This window comes from Polyodon spathula, chromosome 2 (genome assembly GCF_017654505.1).
Source record: "Polyodon spathula isolate WHYD16114869_AA chromosome 2, ASM1765450v1, whole genome shotgun sequence".
In the NCBI taxonomy this organism is placed as follows: Eukaryota; Metazoa; Chordata; class Actinopteri; order Acipenseriformes; family Polyodontidae; genus Polyodon; species Polyodon spathula.
The window spans coordinates 89,499,462-89,515,393 of NC_054535.1; the positions used below are offsets into that span (position 1 = coordinate 89,499,462).

The 15,932-nt window shown below is 36.0% G+C and overlaps 1 protein-coding gene across 6 annotated transcripts in view; it reads right to left on the reverse strand.

Annotated features, from left to right (window-relative positions):
• LOC121303350 (polypyrimidine tract-binding protein 3-like) overlaps positions 1 to 15,932 on the reverse strand; it is a 93,432-nt gene that overhangs the window by 21,110 nt on the left and 56,390 nt on the right. For all 6 annotated transcript variants that reach the window (XM_041233987.1, XM_041233979.1, XM_041234021.1 and 3 more), the window contains one exon: positions 3,212 to 3,384. In XM_041233987.1, coding sequence (XP_041089921.1) covers positions 3,212 to 3,384 — 173 coding nt within the window. The remainder of the gene's footprint in view (positions 1 to 3,211; positions 3,385 to 15,932) is intronic.

Genomic DNA, 15,932 nt, shown 5'->3' on the forward strand with positions numbered 1-15,932 from the left:
TCATAAGACTACTCCCTTGCACATCCCTCCAAGTCATTAAAGGAAGGTAAATTTACAAGTTCTTTAATCCGTGGGGCATAGCTTAGGGTTACGTTGTTGTTTAAATGCTTGCGATTATATTTTGTCTAGGTACTGTAATACATGGTAAAGGTATTTCTGAAGTATTGCTCATGTCTACTAACTTTTTTTTTTTTTTAAATAGCATGTAACTTATGAATATATTTTTTGTTTATATCTGCAAGTAGTCTGTTAAGCAGGCACCATCGAAAATATAGGGGAACCCAAAGCTTAATATTGAACCATTCTAATATTAAAATGTTTCACATGTTTTAACTAAATATAGGTTCACAGCTGTTTAAGAACCTTTGATCCCACTTAAATAAGAACTGTATTTTTACTTTAAATATATGTATCCATGGTGGATCAATTAAACCCTAGACTTAAAACTTAAAGTGTATCTTGCAGGTCAAACACACCAATACATTTCTGTATAGATTTCATCAATAGAAATTAAATTTTTTACACGGTTAAAAAATATTAATAAACAACAAAAGACATGATGGATTTTATATGGCCACACCCACTCAAAAATCATGCTGGCTGGAATTAAACCAAAAGTTACGTATGAAAAGGTAAAACACACATGGCGACTGCCGCTGAAAACATAGAAGATGAAGTCGAAGACCCAATTAATTTTAGGGAACAGGGGCCATAACCCTACATTTCTGAACTGCTGACAAGGCAGTGGGAGACCATTGATCAACAGACTAAATGGGGATCGAAAATAAACAGTTGTGGGCCCAGCAAAACCTGTGGCGGATTGGCAACACTGCATGGTGAGTGCAATTTCCAAAAGTGGTATGTGTTTGACTACTAATAATATACGCTTCAGTATCTATACTCTATAATCAGTTTATTGATTGTCTGTTATGGCCTATAATACCCATTTTTGTCATATTTTGTCTGTGATCAGACAAAATACATGGCCACAGACTGGTCACAGAACAGCAGACCACTGACAGGGACACTATGAAATCTTTTCAAAGAAAAATTACAAACATTACAATAATGTACAGTAGACCTAAGGATTGATAAGACGGCATTATATAAGCAGATAAGACAACTTCAGCAATGAATATGGAAAGATAAATGTTTCTTTACTCACCATTACATCAGTGGTACAGATGTTCTGACGCAGAAAAGTTTGGATAGTTGTTTGTAATTCAGAAATACAGGTTTATATTCCAATATGGTAATGACATAACTACTTACATGTTTTGCATCCTGATGAGACACACACAAAAACTGAAATCTCTACATAATTTTAAAAGTGAGTGCCGATGTTATGACCATAAGTTTCTGTGGAAAATAGTAACGTAACAAATACTGTAACTAACTTACTCGTTAGGTAAGCAAGGAAATTAAGAAACAGACAACTCACAGCGCACAAAACAATTTCCTCCGAGTGGGCATTCAATAGCAGTTGTTTTGTCTCTGTCTGTGTTTTAGGTGACACAAATTTTTCAGGAGCACGAGAACTGCTGGATGAATCAGCTTTTCTGATAATCATGTTCTTAAAAATTGCACCATAACTTCTTCATAATCACTTTCACACTTGACCCCTTTTCAATCCACTCTTTTCCACATGATCACTGCAGCTAGTTGTATCCATCTTCATTACTGTATACTGTACACAATATACACTTGAAAGCAAGTTGTATTTTTCAAATCTTATTTTCATTACAAAAAAAAAAACCAACCTTGCCTTATATTTGAACTTATATATATATATATATATATTATATATATATATATATATATATAATATATATTTTATACACACACACATACATACATGTATATATTATATATATATGTGTGTATATATATATACATATATATATACCCACCACACATATATATATATATATGACACACACATATATATATATCTGATATAGACACACACACACATATATATATATATATATATATATATATATATATATATATATATATATACACCTGTATCTGTGTTCATGGTTGTTTCCTATCAAACCTCAATGATCTATTTATAAAAAACAAAACAAAAAAAAAACATTTGCTGTGCACTGAAGGTACCGCATCTGACTTCAACCTGACTCGTTGCTTGCTTCTAAATCCCATGCTATATTCAAGTAAGTCGCCCTCCAGATAATCACTGGTCGAGAGTGCGCTGATTCTGCAGTGAAGTCCTCTCTTTTGACTTGTACAAACTGCACCCAGGAGTGAAATGCCGCACTCTTCTTCCTGAGAAAGGCATGCACCCGATGCCGTGACAGGCTGGAGTTCGTGCAACCCCCGCACACACACGTATTCATCATATTATTACTACTATTATTATTATTATTTTTTATTTTTTTTTCTCACAAACCTGTAGGCCAGATCTTCAGGCCGTAATCAACTAGTAATCAACTAAGAGAGAACAAAACGAATGCAGAGATATAGCAACGACTACTCTCTGATCTGCTCTGCTGTGATCTACAAAGCATGGCCCACTTGAAAAATGTGTTCATTTAATTAGACAGAAATGCTAAACTGCCAAAGTCAACAACCTATGACCTGACATTTAAGGCAGCAAGAAAGAGGAAACAGGAAACCTTGACAAATCAAGGGTCGCTTAGCATCAAGGTAATAAATAACTGAGAAACGCAATTAGCAAAATGAACATCTGTGTAAATAAACCAGCCACTGAACAAAAACCTTGGTTTTTATTTTACTTGTTCAGTGGCAATTGGTGTTGCTTCAGTTGTTTTCCATTTTTTTCCCAATTTTAGTCTGTGTGAAAAGTGTTGGATTTATGATAAAGGAAATTAAAATCCTTAATTTCTCCACATAGAAGGTCCTGCACAAGAAACAGCAATACAAGTCTCTGCCCTGCCCTGGACATAAAGCCACACTCCAGTCCTGTAGCAGAATTAGATGGATAAAACCTTAAAGCAACTGTTTTTGAGGTTGCATAAATCCAACTGGGGAAATAAATGTGTCCAATGTCAACCTACAGTTTCAAACCACCGCTTAGCATTTTCTTGCTTTTACCCTTTTACATGAGATTTGGGTTATCATGGAGTTACTTCCTCTATCAGAGCATGTTTTCTACTAGCCCAACATACTAAATAATCTCGGTCTACTGAAAAAAGTGGCAGAGAAGTTAAGACAAAAAGCAACCTACTTGATTTTTCCCTTTGAGCATCAACAGGTTGGTGACTTTGCCAAAGGGGAGTCCTAACGAGATGACCTCTGCTTCTGTGACTTCAATGGGAATCTTGCGGATGTGAAGAACGCGGGAGGGATCGCAGGGTGATCTGTCTCCTTTAAACTTCTTGCTGCTGTCATTGCTGTTAGCTGGCAAGAAAAGGGGACAAAACAGTTACATTCTGATCTCTAAAAGACAACAAACTACAGGTGGTCTTTTAAAACAAGTAATTTAACAGGATATTGGTATTTACTTGTGGAAAGGGGGGAAGGGGTGTGCTATTGTATCGATTGGAAAAGATACAGAGATTAGGTAGCTCACTAGATGCAGTGCTGGCGTTTAATATGATCATGATGTCAATAACTGCTTTATTTGTACATACTATTAATTATTGGGCATGAAATACTTTGGGATTACACATAGAAGGTTCTAGTTCATAAGATGTAATTAGACAGCCTTACATGTTACTCATACTTGAAAAACCACATTTTTGTTACAAGAACAAATGAGGTTCAGCACAAATAGCCAAATGAAAAATAAGATGTAAAAAACATGTACCTGCCTCTGGCACATTGATAAGCTTTTCTATGAAACCGATCAATCAAGCCAGCAGCACGGTAAAAGTTCATTTCAATTTAACTACCTAAACTATAATAAAACGCTGAGGTAAGGCAAAGCAAACTAACAAGCAGAGACAGCACTGAATATCCAAAGGGAATATTAACTTTAATCTTCCGCCACTGAAATGAATACACTGAACATTCTGAAAGAACAGAGAGCCTAGTCAGGACGTCACAGTGACCTGACATTTTCTCCTAGAACAGGTAAAAGACCGAGTAAAAATGTCAAGTGGACACCTCCCCCCCAACCCCTACGAAAAAAAAGAACACAAAAATATTGTCACAGAAGAAGCAAAGTTGGCTAAAACAAAAGCATCTTAAGCTTTAAGTGTGATAGTACATATAAAATAAATTACAGGTTGTCAGCATGTAAAAAACAAATAACACAAATAAGCCACAACAAATCTCTAGGCTCAGCAAGCATAGTCTTCACTGGGAATTATCCAAAAAGTAATATATTATTTAGTTCCTCTTCTCCCCCCCACACACTTATCAGGAATTTCACTTCTATATATTTTTTCCCTTTTCATTTTTTATGTGAAAATTGATTGTGCCATTATTTTTTTTGTTTCATAGACAGATATCAAACATGTTTAGTTTGAGAAAAGGGTCAAATGTCAATTTTTTTTTTTTACTTGAACTCTTTCAGCACTAAACGTTTAGAACAGCGGTGGGCAACCTTTTTGTGCGAGTGAGCCAAACAAAGGAAATTTAGAGTGGTCTGCAAAGAGCCAATCATAAACACGCAAATTATGTACTTTAAAGTGCAAAAAACAAATAAATAAATGAATAAATAAATAAAGTGATTATTTCTTACAGTGAGTTTCTTTAATGTGACACCTGCTGTTGCATTGTTTTGCTATTTTTTTTGAAGTCTGGTTCATAGCTGATCAAGTTTAGCTTCATGCAAGCATTCAGGATTTCTTATGTTAACCTTTAAATTGTTTTTGATGCGATTCAAGTGGGAGAATGTCTGTTCACACATACAGGTGGAGCCAAACATTGTTAAAAGAGCAAAACGGACATTCTGCATTGTGTTGTATGTAAGTGGAAGATCATTCCAATGAGATTATTTTCCAGTTCTAAATCTCCAATTGAGATGCCTGGAATCACCCTCAAGTCCAGTGTTTCCTCATAAGTTTCATGGAGACGAATCATAAACTTGAACAAAGCGCTGATTCCACAAAAAGAGACTTGAATGACATTAGCGATCAGATGTAAACGCAACAAGTTGCTGCAGATCCAGATTGTTGCTGGGATTCTCTGCAGTCCCTTTCACACCGGCATGCTCTACCCAGGTTGGAACCTATCCAAGTCAGGACCTGGTGTCAGCTACGCAATTTCACACTGCTTTTGATAAATCAGGGTTGACTTGGGTGACAGACGCAAGTACATAATGCGCATATCAATGCCCTGGAAGCACCTTGTTACTTACAGACGCTTCCATCCAAGCTTCTCTGGATTGATTAGCGCATCATTCATCATTCCTGCTGTAATCTGGCTCATGGCGTGTTTCAAAACAACAAAAATATGGCTAAACAGAATTAGCAAAAGCATTCCTTGCAGAAGTGAAACCTTCACGCAGACTTGGCTGTTTGTTATTCCGGCCACCGTCATGCATTTTGCCTCGTTCACCCCGGGTCAAAGCAAGTAGATTCACATCCTGAGGTGGGTCGCCGAGACCCGGGTTAAACTGGGTACGACCCAGGTATGTGGTTTCACACTACACAGGATTATGACTCGGGTGGCCAGAACTCGGGGTGCCTGTGTGAAAGGGGCTTACCATGCGTGAATCTTGAAACATTCGTAACAACTCAAAGTGAGTCAGTCTGCCAGTCTCGATATCTCTGATGAACAGATTCAATCTGGTTTCAAATGCAAAAACTGCCTGCTGTGGAGACAGGACGGTGTTTCCTTGGCCTTGAAGTTTAACATTAAGTTGATTCAAATGACCTGTAATGTTCAAGACAATAAAAGCTTCCTGGTACGTAATACAGTGAAAGCTTAAAATGGGATGTTTCTGTTTTTCTGACAAAAGAGCAACAAATCCTTTGTGTTTCACCATCATGCTGGGTACACCGTCAGTCACACAGAAACCAGCTTCCCTAACTGGATCTGCTTCTCGCTAACAGTTTTAAGTAGGTCTTCACCTCTTGTTTGATTTTCCACTGGCAGAATTGCAAGCATTTCTTCTAACACTAAGTTGCCACACGCACACATTATTCATATGAGCCAGCTGCCCAACTTTCGATATGTTGTACATATCTTTCTCAAAGGAGCCTGTGTTTGAATCAAAACATTGGAGGTATTTATAGGTGTTTGACGGCATGACAACTACTTGTTACTGTTTATATTCAAATCCATGATTTATTCTTACATGATGTAATGGTGTTCTATATGTGACATCACTTTTACTTATCTTTAAATCTATATTCATTCTAATTAACATTATTTTATGTAAACTTATATTTCTATTATCATGCAATGCTGGCTCTGAGGATCAGCCTTGATATGGTCTCCCCAGCGCAGCAGCATGCACAACTTTTGAAATATTTTTGTTTATTTAATTATTTTTAACTTTTATATATTTATTGGAATTAATTAGTTCATTCTTTTCTGTTGAGTCCTGCTGGCATAATTGTGTTCAGTCTATTTATCCATTTACTTTCTTCTATATGTCACAGTCTAATTTTAGCTGTTCTAATACTACAAACTTTACATCATTTATGTCATGTCCTTGACAGGTGAAGTGCTGTACTATTGGTTCATTCATTTTTTTTATTTCTAATTAATGAAAAGTGGTTCTGAATTCTTTTATATAAAGTTGTTCCAGTCTGTCCAACATATTTTATTTCATCACATTTTTCACAGGCTATTCCATAAACAACATTACAGTAGACATTAGTTTTTAGTGGATATGTGGTGTTCTTATGTTTAATTATATTTCTACTTTTGTCCATGTATTTACAAACTTTACATGTACTAGTGCAAGTATTTGTAGAACCTATTTTGTCAATTATTCTTTAATGTTTACTGTGAACTAGAATATCACCTAAATTAGCTTCTCTTTTGAATGCTACAACTGGGGCTTTAAGAAATACTTTTTACATTTTTTCTGAATTATGTAGAATCCGCAAGTGTTTCCAAACTATCTTAGAAATACTGGGCAAAAGTTTAGAGTAAGTCATTACTAATGGGACTCTCTTGACCTTTTTATCTCTGTTTTTATAATCTAGTAGTTCATCTCTTTTTAGTTTATCCACTTAACTCTGTCTCTATAATTCTTTCTTTGTATCCTCTTTTTTTAAGATTTGTTTTTAAAACATGTCTTTGTTTACATAGTCACTTTCTTTAGAGCATATTCTTCATATTCTTATTCCTAGCCCCTTTGGGATTGCTCTTTTAGTGTGTATTGGAAGTGCAGAGGACATGTGTAAATACTGGTGCATGTCAGTAGGTTTATAGAAGAGGTCAGTCTCAATTGAATCTTCTTCAAGTTTTACTAATGTATCTAAAAATTATATTTCTTTTCTTGTCCATCGAAGGTCCACCTTAATATTACTGTGTATTTCATTTGCCATTTTATGAAACTGGAAAAGAGATTCTTCTCCATGTGTCCAAACCCCAAAAATATCATCTACAAACCGAATGTATTCTAAAGGTTCTCTTTCTGACTACAAAAGATTTAGAAGTGAGTAGTTTTTCGAGATTTACGATTATACTGTATTTACGGATTATACTGTATTTACAGTATAATCGTAAATCTCGAAAAACTACTCACTTCTAAATCTTTTGTAGTCATTTTTGTATTACTTTAGTATAAATACATGTTAATTTGGATTCATACGTTGTTTTTTTCTGACTTTGTGAACGAAAAAAGACACACATTTGCCCGTTTTCCCATTGGAAATAGTGATATTTTGAAATATCACTGTCCTGGTCACAAAAGCAATGTTTGTGGGGAATAATAGCCATTTTCTATACTTTTGAGGCATAAGCAATTAGGAAATAACACTTACTACCCAGGAACAAAAAAAAAAAAAACAATTGTTACATGGTGCTATCATTCGCATAGGGTGATTTTCTTTGTGCATTTTAGGATTTCCTCTTGCTAGGCCTGTTCTTGCATTATGTGGCTGCATGTATTTTTTTAATTCTTTTGATATAATGCCTTTACTGTATAGTCTCTCTGCAATGTCCTTAACCTCTTTTACCGATTTATTGATCCTATTGCTTTTAACTTCTTCATATGCATACGTATTCTTTAATTCACATTCTACACATTTCATATAGTCACCTGTGTTCATTATCACTATTCCTGATCCTTTATCTGCTGGTCTTATACTTATATCATCATCATTTAACAACTCAGTCATAGCTTGTTCTTCAATATTGGTTAAATTAAGTTTACATTTTTTCTTTAGTCCTACTATAATTTCTTGTTTAACTACTTCAATATACATGTCTAACCACTTGTCTCTTCCATCCAGAAAAGTCCACGTCCTTGTACTATTAACCTTAATCCCATGCTCATAATTACCCTCTGAATCGGAGATATTTTCATTGGAAAAAATATTCTGCTAAATATCATGCGTCTCTCCCACTCCTTTAATTGAGTGGCCAGTTTATCTTTATCAATGTATTTTTTAGTCGGTATAAACTTTACTCAATACTGCTTTTTGGGATGTGGCTAAAGTTTTCCTTGATAAATTAAACACTGTGTCTTCTGTCTTATCTTTAGTGTATTTGGTACCATTTCCATTTCTGGGTCTCCTATCTCTCTGTTTTAAATTATCTGTCCTAGTCCTGTTTACTTCTCTATTTTACATTTTATTGTTTACTTTAAACTGTTTTATTTTTACTGTTTTAGATGTATTTTGATTGTCTTTCTTAGTGATGGCACAGTTTTCAGACGTTCCTCTGGTTTCAGTGTCTTTAAATACAATAACTGAGAAATGGTTATTGTTGTATAAAAGATTAATTGGATCGTTCTTATTTTTAATAGTTTATTTTGTGCCTTCATATTTAAAACAATCGTTAGTCTGTGTATACGTGTATGGGCCTATTTAGGAGGTCTGCAGCTGCCAGAACTTCTGCCTCTATAGCTCAAGAATCTATACTGCCGTCACTTAATTTCATTTTTTCAATATGGGTCACTGAGTCGATGTTTTAAGACAAATCGCAAGAACTTTGCAAGTGTCTGTAACTGCTGTGGCCAAAACCATCAAACGATTTGAAGAAACTGGCACTCGTGAGGACCAAACAAGGTCAAGCAGACCAAGGATGACCTCAGAATCAGAGAACAAGTTCATTCGAGTCACAAGTCTGCGAAACTGGCGATTAACTGCCCCAGAAATACAAGCTCAGCTAAACGCTACTAGAAGTACAGATGTTTCAACATCAACTGTTCAGAGGAGATTGCATGAAGCTGGCCTAACTGGAAGAAGTGCTGCAAAGAAACCATTGTTAAGAGTGCAGAATAAGAGGAAGAGACTTGCCTGGGCCAAAAAACACAGAAACTGGACGTCTGAGGGGTGGAAGTCGGACTTATGGACCGATGACTCAAAATTTGAAATATTTGGGTCCAACCGCCAAGTATTTGTAAGACACAGAGAGGGTGAGCGCATGAGTTCTGCATGTGTGGTTCCCACTGTCAAGCATGGAGGAGGCAGTGTCATGGTCTGGGGTTGCTTTGCTGGTGACAGAGTGATCTTTACCAAGTCCATGGCAAGCTCAACCAGCATGGCTATCATAGCATAATTCAGAGGCAAGCCATTCCATCAGGATTACGGCTAGTTGGGCAGTCCTTCATTTTTCTGCAAGATAATGACCCGAAACACATCTCAAAGTTGTGCAAGAACTATCTGGCGAAGAAGTGAAGAACAATTCAATCCAATGACCTGGCCTGCCCAGTCTCCAGACGTCTATCCCACAGAACTTGTATGGGACGAACTGGACAGACGAGTCAAAGCAAAGCTACCCACAAGTGTCCTACATCTCTGGGAATTGCTGCAGAAGAGCTGAGAAGACATGTCAGGCGATTTCCTGCTGAAACTTGTTAACCGAATGACTTGTGTTAGTGAGGCTGCTATTAAGGCAAAGGTACTGTGTGATTATATATATATATATATATATATATATATATATATATATATATATATATATATATATATATAATGTGTGTGTGTGTGTGGGCTATATATATATATAATATATGATATATATATATATATTATATGGGGGGCAACATTACAGACATCTGTTGACTCATCCAAGACATCTCTCGTATTTACTGCAAAACATGATGAAACAGACTCCACGTATACAAGCACCAATAAGAGCAGTGGGTACGTGAATGTAAAAAATAAATAAATAAAGCGAGATATCACATCCCAAGTTACTCATTTGTAGCTGTGTGATGACGCTAATAGTACATTTAATTTAAAATATGTGTTTGTGAATGACTTTGAGACTCGACAGCCATATCTGGTTACTTGAAGAGCCAGGTATGGCTCGCGAGCCATAGGTTGCTGACCCTTGCCCTGGGATAACTGATCACATAGTTCCAAAGCATTTTAAATGACAAATAAATAAAACTGGGCATGTATAGGCCTAAATATAATATTAGATTGATTTTCTGCTCTGCTGTTTTGAGTAAGTTAGTGCAGTATTTAGTCCAGCCCATAGCAGATCATGCCATGTCCACTGTGTGCCAAGCAGAATTCACAAAGTGAAGTAAATAAACTAGAATAAAACAAAACACAACATTATACTGTACTAAATAAAACAAAATTGTGTGTGTTAAGTAAAGAAATCTGGATGGTTAAAGTTAGGCAGATTTTGAAATGTTCCATATCTGACATAAATGCTGCTTGGAATCCACAGGATCCTTCCAATGCACCTGTAAATACATGTTGAGAGAGTAAGGCTGCCACAAAAACAAGGAGTTATGGCACAATATGAGCTTGTCATTTCTAAAATATAACCCATGTGTTTACATCATGTAAGATTTGGGTGAGGTGCAATCCTTGTCTCTGGTTTGCTTGGAACCACACTAAGTGTTGTGTGCGTAAACAAAATCACCACATACATTGACAGTAGATAAAACACACAAACATTTATTTAAAATCAGACTTTTAATAGATGTCTGACACTGACATGCCCTACTGAGATCGTATTAAAATCAGCACAGGATACTACCTGCGTTTATTTACCAGGAGGTCTCTGTCCTGTAAAAAAAAAAAAAAACTGGAGTTTGTGGTGTGAAATTTCTCAGTGAGAAATCAACATAGCTTGTTTGCATTGGATGACATTTCTCAGCCTGTCAGTGACGCGGAGCAGGGCATTTTATGCCGTGATTGCGAATCATGCTTTATATACATGCCACTATCACCAAAATGAGTTTGGCTGAAGGTCAAATGGGGATCTTCATGGAAATTGGCTCATTTGGTATCGAATGTATCTACTCTAATGATCCACAAAGGTTGTCTTTGTTACAGTTGTACAAGAAAAGTACTTCAGCCTTGCCCAGATGTAATTCACCGTTCACCTAGTTTCTACATTTCAGTAAACATTTTAATACTAGTAAAAACAAAAAGTGCAATGCTTCAGTCCTACTGCTATGCTGGCCTGAAATGTGAGGAGTATATTAAAGCAGGGATTTTTCAACTGGGGGAACTTCAAGGGACCTAGAACGACTCAGATGCAAAAATAAAAAGGAAAGTACATATAATGACCTTGAATTGATTTTTTAACGGTATTATATATTATCTCTAAACCACACTGCATGAATATTAAATTTTTGTTTAGCAGCTTAATGGTTAGCATAGCAGTTTCATAATGATCATCCACCTGCATGCACGCTTGATTGAGCAGATTTCCACTCTGATATTAGGTGAAGCAGGCACCTGGCAATTCTGACTATAGAGAGTTCTGCTCTGCGCTGCTCTTTTAATATATAACATGCAACTGAGTACTAAATCAATGAAGCACAATCTTATTTCATTTTTTAGAAGTATAAATGCCCCAGTAAACCTAAAAAATAAATCAAATCACAATACTAATACTTTGCCATTCTTTTTTTTAAGCCGTAGCTGCAAAGAAATAGTGGCTGGTTAAATTTGTTTTCTGTCTATTGTTTGTTGAGTAAAACATTGATATATTTTTTACTTGCAAAACAAAAACAAAAAAAGAAAACACAAAAGGGTCTACACAATGTGCAATGTGAAAGAAAGTTCTAGAGAGTCTCTGGGATCATTTTTATGTTGGCTTTAATAAGGTTGTTAATTACTGTAGTTTTAACTTGAGGTTAATGTTTTTTATGTTGTAAACATCTTAAATCGCACACATAATTATGCCAAGACAGAAAGTAAATACGTTAGCGTGCTAAACATTTAGGAATGCAGACTATTTATTTATAACTTTGCCGAATAGAAAGCAAACGAGAAATTTCCAAAGAGATTTCCAAATCCTGTTTCTTGATTTTGTGCATCCAAAGACTTTAAGAATTAGTTTGTTATTCTGTCCTAAACCAGCAGTGCGTCATTCCTAAACTGTTGTGACGTAAATTATATTTAAAAAAAAAAAAAAAAAAAAAAACAAACCTGAATGTGTTAAATCAGATTATTCTGCCTTTTATGGCAACTGTGGTACCATTCAGCTGAGCGAAAATGGTAAAGGGGTACTTGAGCTGAAACCTCCAGAAAGAAGGGGTAGTTTAAAAAAAAAAAAAAAAAAAAAAATGTAGAAAATGTTACAGGATCCATTTGATATGGCTCTACTACAACTGGTTTAATCATGTAATCAACCAAATAAACCCTTAAGATGCTGCCCACAACATGAGCATATTCTAATTTAAGCACTCCTAACATTCATAGAGTGGTTGCCTTAGGTGCACATAAGTCACAAAGCAAGACTTGCAGTAAAGCAAAGCCTTTCATGGTTAGACTTACTCATGGTTTTAAACGTTTCAAGACGCACTCTACACCTCAGCTTATTTGCTGCATCATATCCAGAGTTGTTTGTTTATTGTCTACAGTATTTACCAAAATGAGTCATACAGGGTACTAAGGGTTCTCCCCAACAATTCTAGAGGAGGCTGTGTGGTCCAGTGGTTAAAAAAGCAGGCTTGTAACCAGCCATAACCTCCTTGTGCTCTGTCTTTCGGGTGAGACGCTTTCTGATGGTGGGCCACTATTAAGGCGCTATATAAAAATAAAGACTATTATTAGTCTGTACAGCAGAGCGGCAGAACTCTATTACAGCCGGGAGCACTTTTAACAGAAAAGTAAACTTGCCTTACCTTAAATATATAATACGACAAAGAACTTGAATAATGTGTTGTCTTTCATTGGCTATATCTGGTCGTGATTTATGTTCTACATTTTCTTTCTTCTTGCACTTCCTTTTTAGCTTCATTTAAATTGTTTTCTTTATGTTAAATTTTCAGGGTATTTTGTTAAGATTATTTTAGTTTTTCGCTATTCTTCATTTTTTGAATGCAACTGTTCATTTTAATCATTTTTTTTTACACAACAGCACTCATACACGTTTGGTCACCATCATAACTGTTGAATGAAACCACTGTGTAATAACCCAGCACCTCTGCACTGAAGCATCTGTATGTCAGCTGACAACAGTCTTTCTTTCTTAAATGCATAGAGCCTCTATAAATTAAACCCCAATATCTTACAAGCACCTGGGTACATAGTTACGATACCACAACAAAAGGAATACTTTTTTTTGGTGCATGTGTATAGCTATTATGTACTATATATATCGCCTTACAGTACAATAATACGACAAAAAATGGACAATGATAATACCCGGAAATAATCTTAATAATAAAGTAGCCAGATCAAATATAGTATTAGATGTAGATTGCACAGATCGCCTGCTTATTTTGACCCCCTGCATTCAGTGTCACTATTTTTGCTTTGAAAATAATTGGTTATTTTTTTAGCAGTCATTTTTAATGTTTTAGCCTCTCGAAGTGCATAATACAGAAAACCGGCCCCTTCAACTCTCTGATTTTTTAAGACGTAACACAACTGTCATGTGGTGCCAAGATTTTTTTTCACCCAACAACGTGCAACTGATCTAGTCTGCTAGAAGCACAATCAATCCTTATTGTTAAAGGCACAGTAGCATCTGCAAGATGGGTGGATCAGGTTTTTTCAGCCGAGCGGCACGCCAGACTGAAAAGGCCTGGGGAGATCCCTGGTACCATTTGTTCTTTTACCTGTCCTAATGATTAGGGTGGGGACCTGGTAATTATACTGCAAAGCATGTTTATATAAAAAAAGTCTAAAAAGTCCCCATTGCAGTTAATATGTCTGTGAGCACCCTCTGCTGCATGGAGGACCACTCATAATGCTGCTATTGCAGGAAGAAAGTAATTTGGTAGCACTGCAAAATTCACTGGCTTGCCACAGGAGAAGCTGGACCCCACGTTACTCAATTACTGGTAACAAGTTGATGCCTTTCATTCCAACAGCTTGGACATGCCTGGACATTCAGATTAAGATATGACTCTTAGGTATAGGGGACCATATAAAAATAAACAAAGTTGATGAATGTACTCCACCATGAAATGTAAAATAGCTTGTATAGTTCTGTAAACCTAGTTAAGTTGTAGTATACCTTAAAACTGCCCATTGTCTGATTTCCTCATCCAAAGAATTCTCTCTATAAATCAAGATTGGGACTAATTAAGAGGAATAAACCCATTTTCGCGGTGCTGGCTTTTGAGTCGCTGAGCTATTAGAGGCTATTGTAGCTATTTTATATCTTGGGAATAAACTGACATGCTCTAGCTTGGTTGTCACACCTGTATGCCTGTGCCTGCAAGGTTTTATTGTAATCCATTAGTGGAATTATATTCTACAAGTTGCTTAAATGCTTTGAAATTCTTGGTACATGTAAAACAACCCTTATCTGCTATCTTGCAGATTCATTCACATTCTTTAGAAACACCTCCCTAACCATGAAGATTATTTAAACCCCATTTAAGGATGGCCAATTGAGGTCAATATAAATATAACGGTAGTCCAATTGCAGTATTTCAGGGGCTATCTGGTGTGCATTAACAGAAAGTGACCTACTGTGTGGCTAACTTAGCTCAAGGCTTTTCACCAAAACCAGGACTAAACCTGTAGCAGAACAGGAATGTGTTTATAGGTGATGACATGAAATTCAAATAAAAGTGAGTTTTTTATTAAAAAAACGTGTTAGTCAGGAAAGTAGCAGTAGTACACCAAAATTAGACGAACTAAAAGCGTATTTTTTGTTCAAATCTGCAGCATAACATTTTTTGGTGTTTTTTTTTTTAATCCTTTTTATGTAATGCCAGAAGATTCATGAAAATGATTGGATGGCACACCATAACCTGTATTTCCTTAACAGTTTATATTTTCACACACACAATGTAATTTAAAATATGTTTGTCATCTGTACTAAACCGAAATTACACACACAACATCCCTGAATTGAAAAGTTAGGGTTTGTTAAATCTATCGAGCTACAAGTCTTTAAATGTAATGCCAGGAGTCATCCCTTTGCCATTTAACTTGTTGCTCTGTTGTTCAGATTTTGTACCATGGAGAGTCAATACATGAAGACATTGATAAAGACTTCATCAAACCGTTTTGGCACAGATTTAGGAAATTTCTCTTGAATACAACTATATGCACAGAGCTAAGACCAGACTGCTCATAACCTTTAGAGAACAGTAACACAACTAGACAGACATGACCTGAACTGAGCTTAGCTGCTCCTCACTGGGCACAACAAATTCAGTGACCTGATAAAGAAGCCAAATCCTTTACAACATCCACCTGGCTCCATGTGGAAAATTCTTCATATAAATCTTGAAAGTCATGGATCACTTAACAAGCTCAATACTACTCTGCAGTCAAATGATGTATTCTGCTAATTGTAATTCAATGCAATTAGCTTTTATGAAGCCTGGAGATTTATGCCTGGCCCCTGATTCATTAAATAAAGACACAAGGATAAACTCTATTGGAGCCCTGAAATGCCTTATTGCTCTTATAAAATGGATCAACCAGCATTACCAA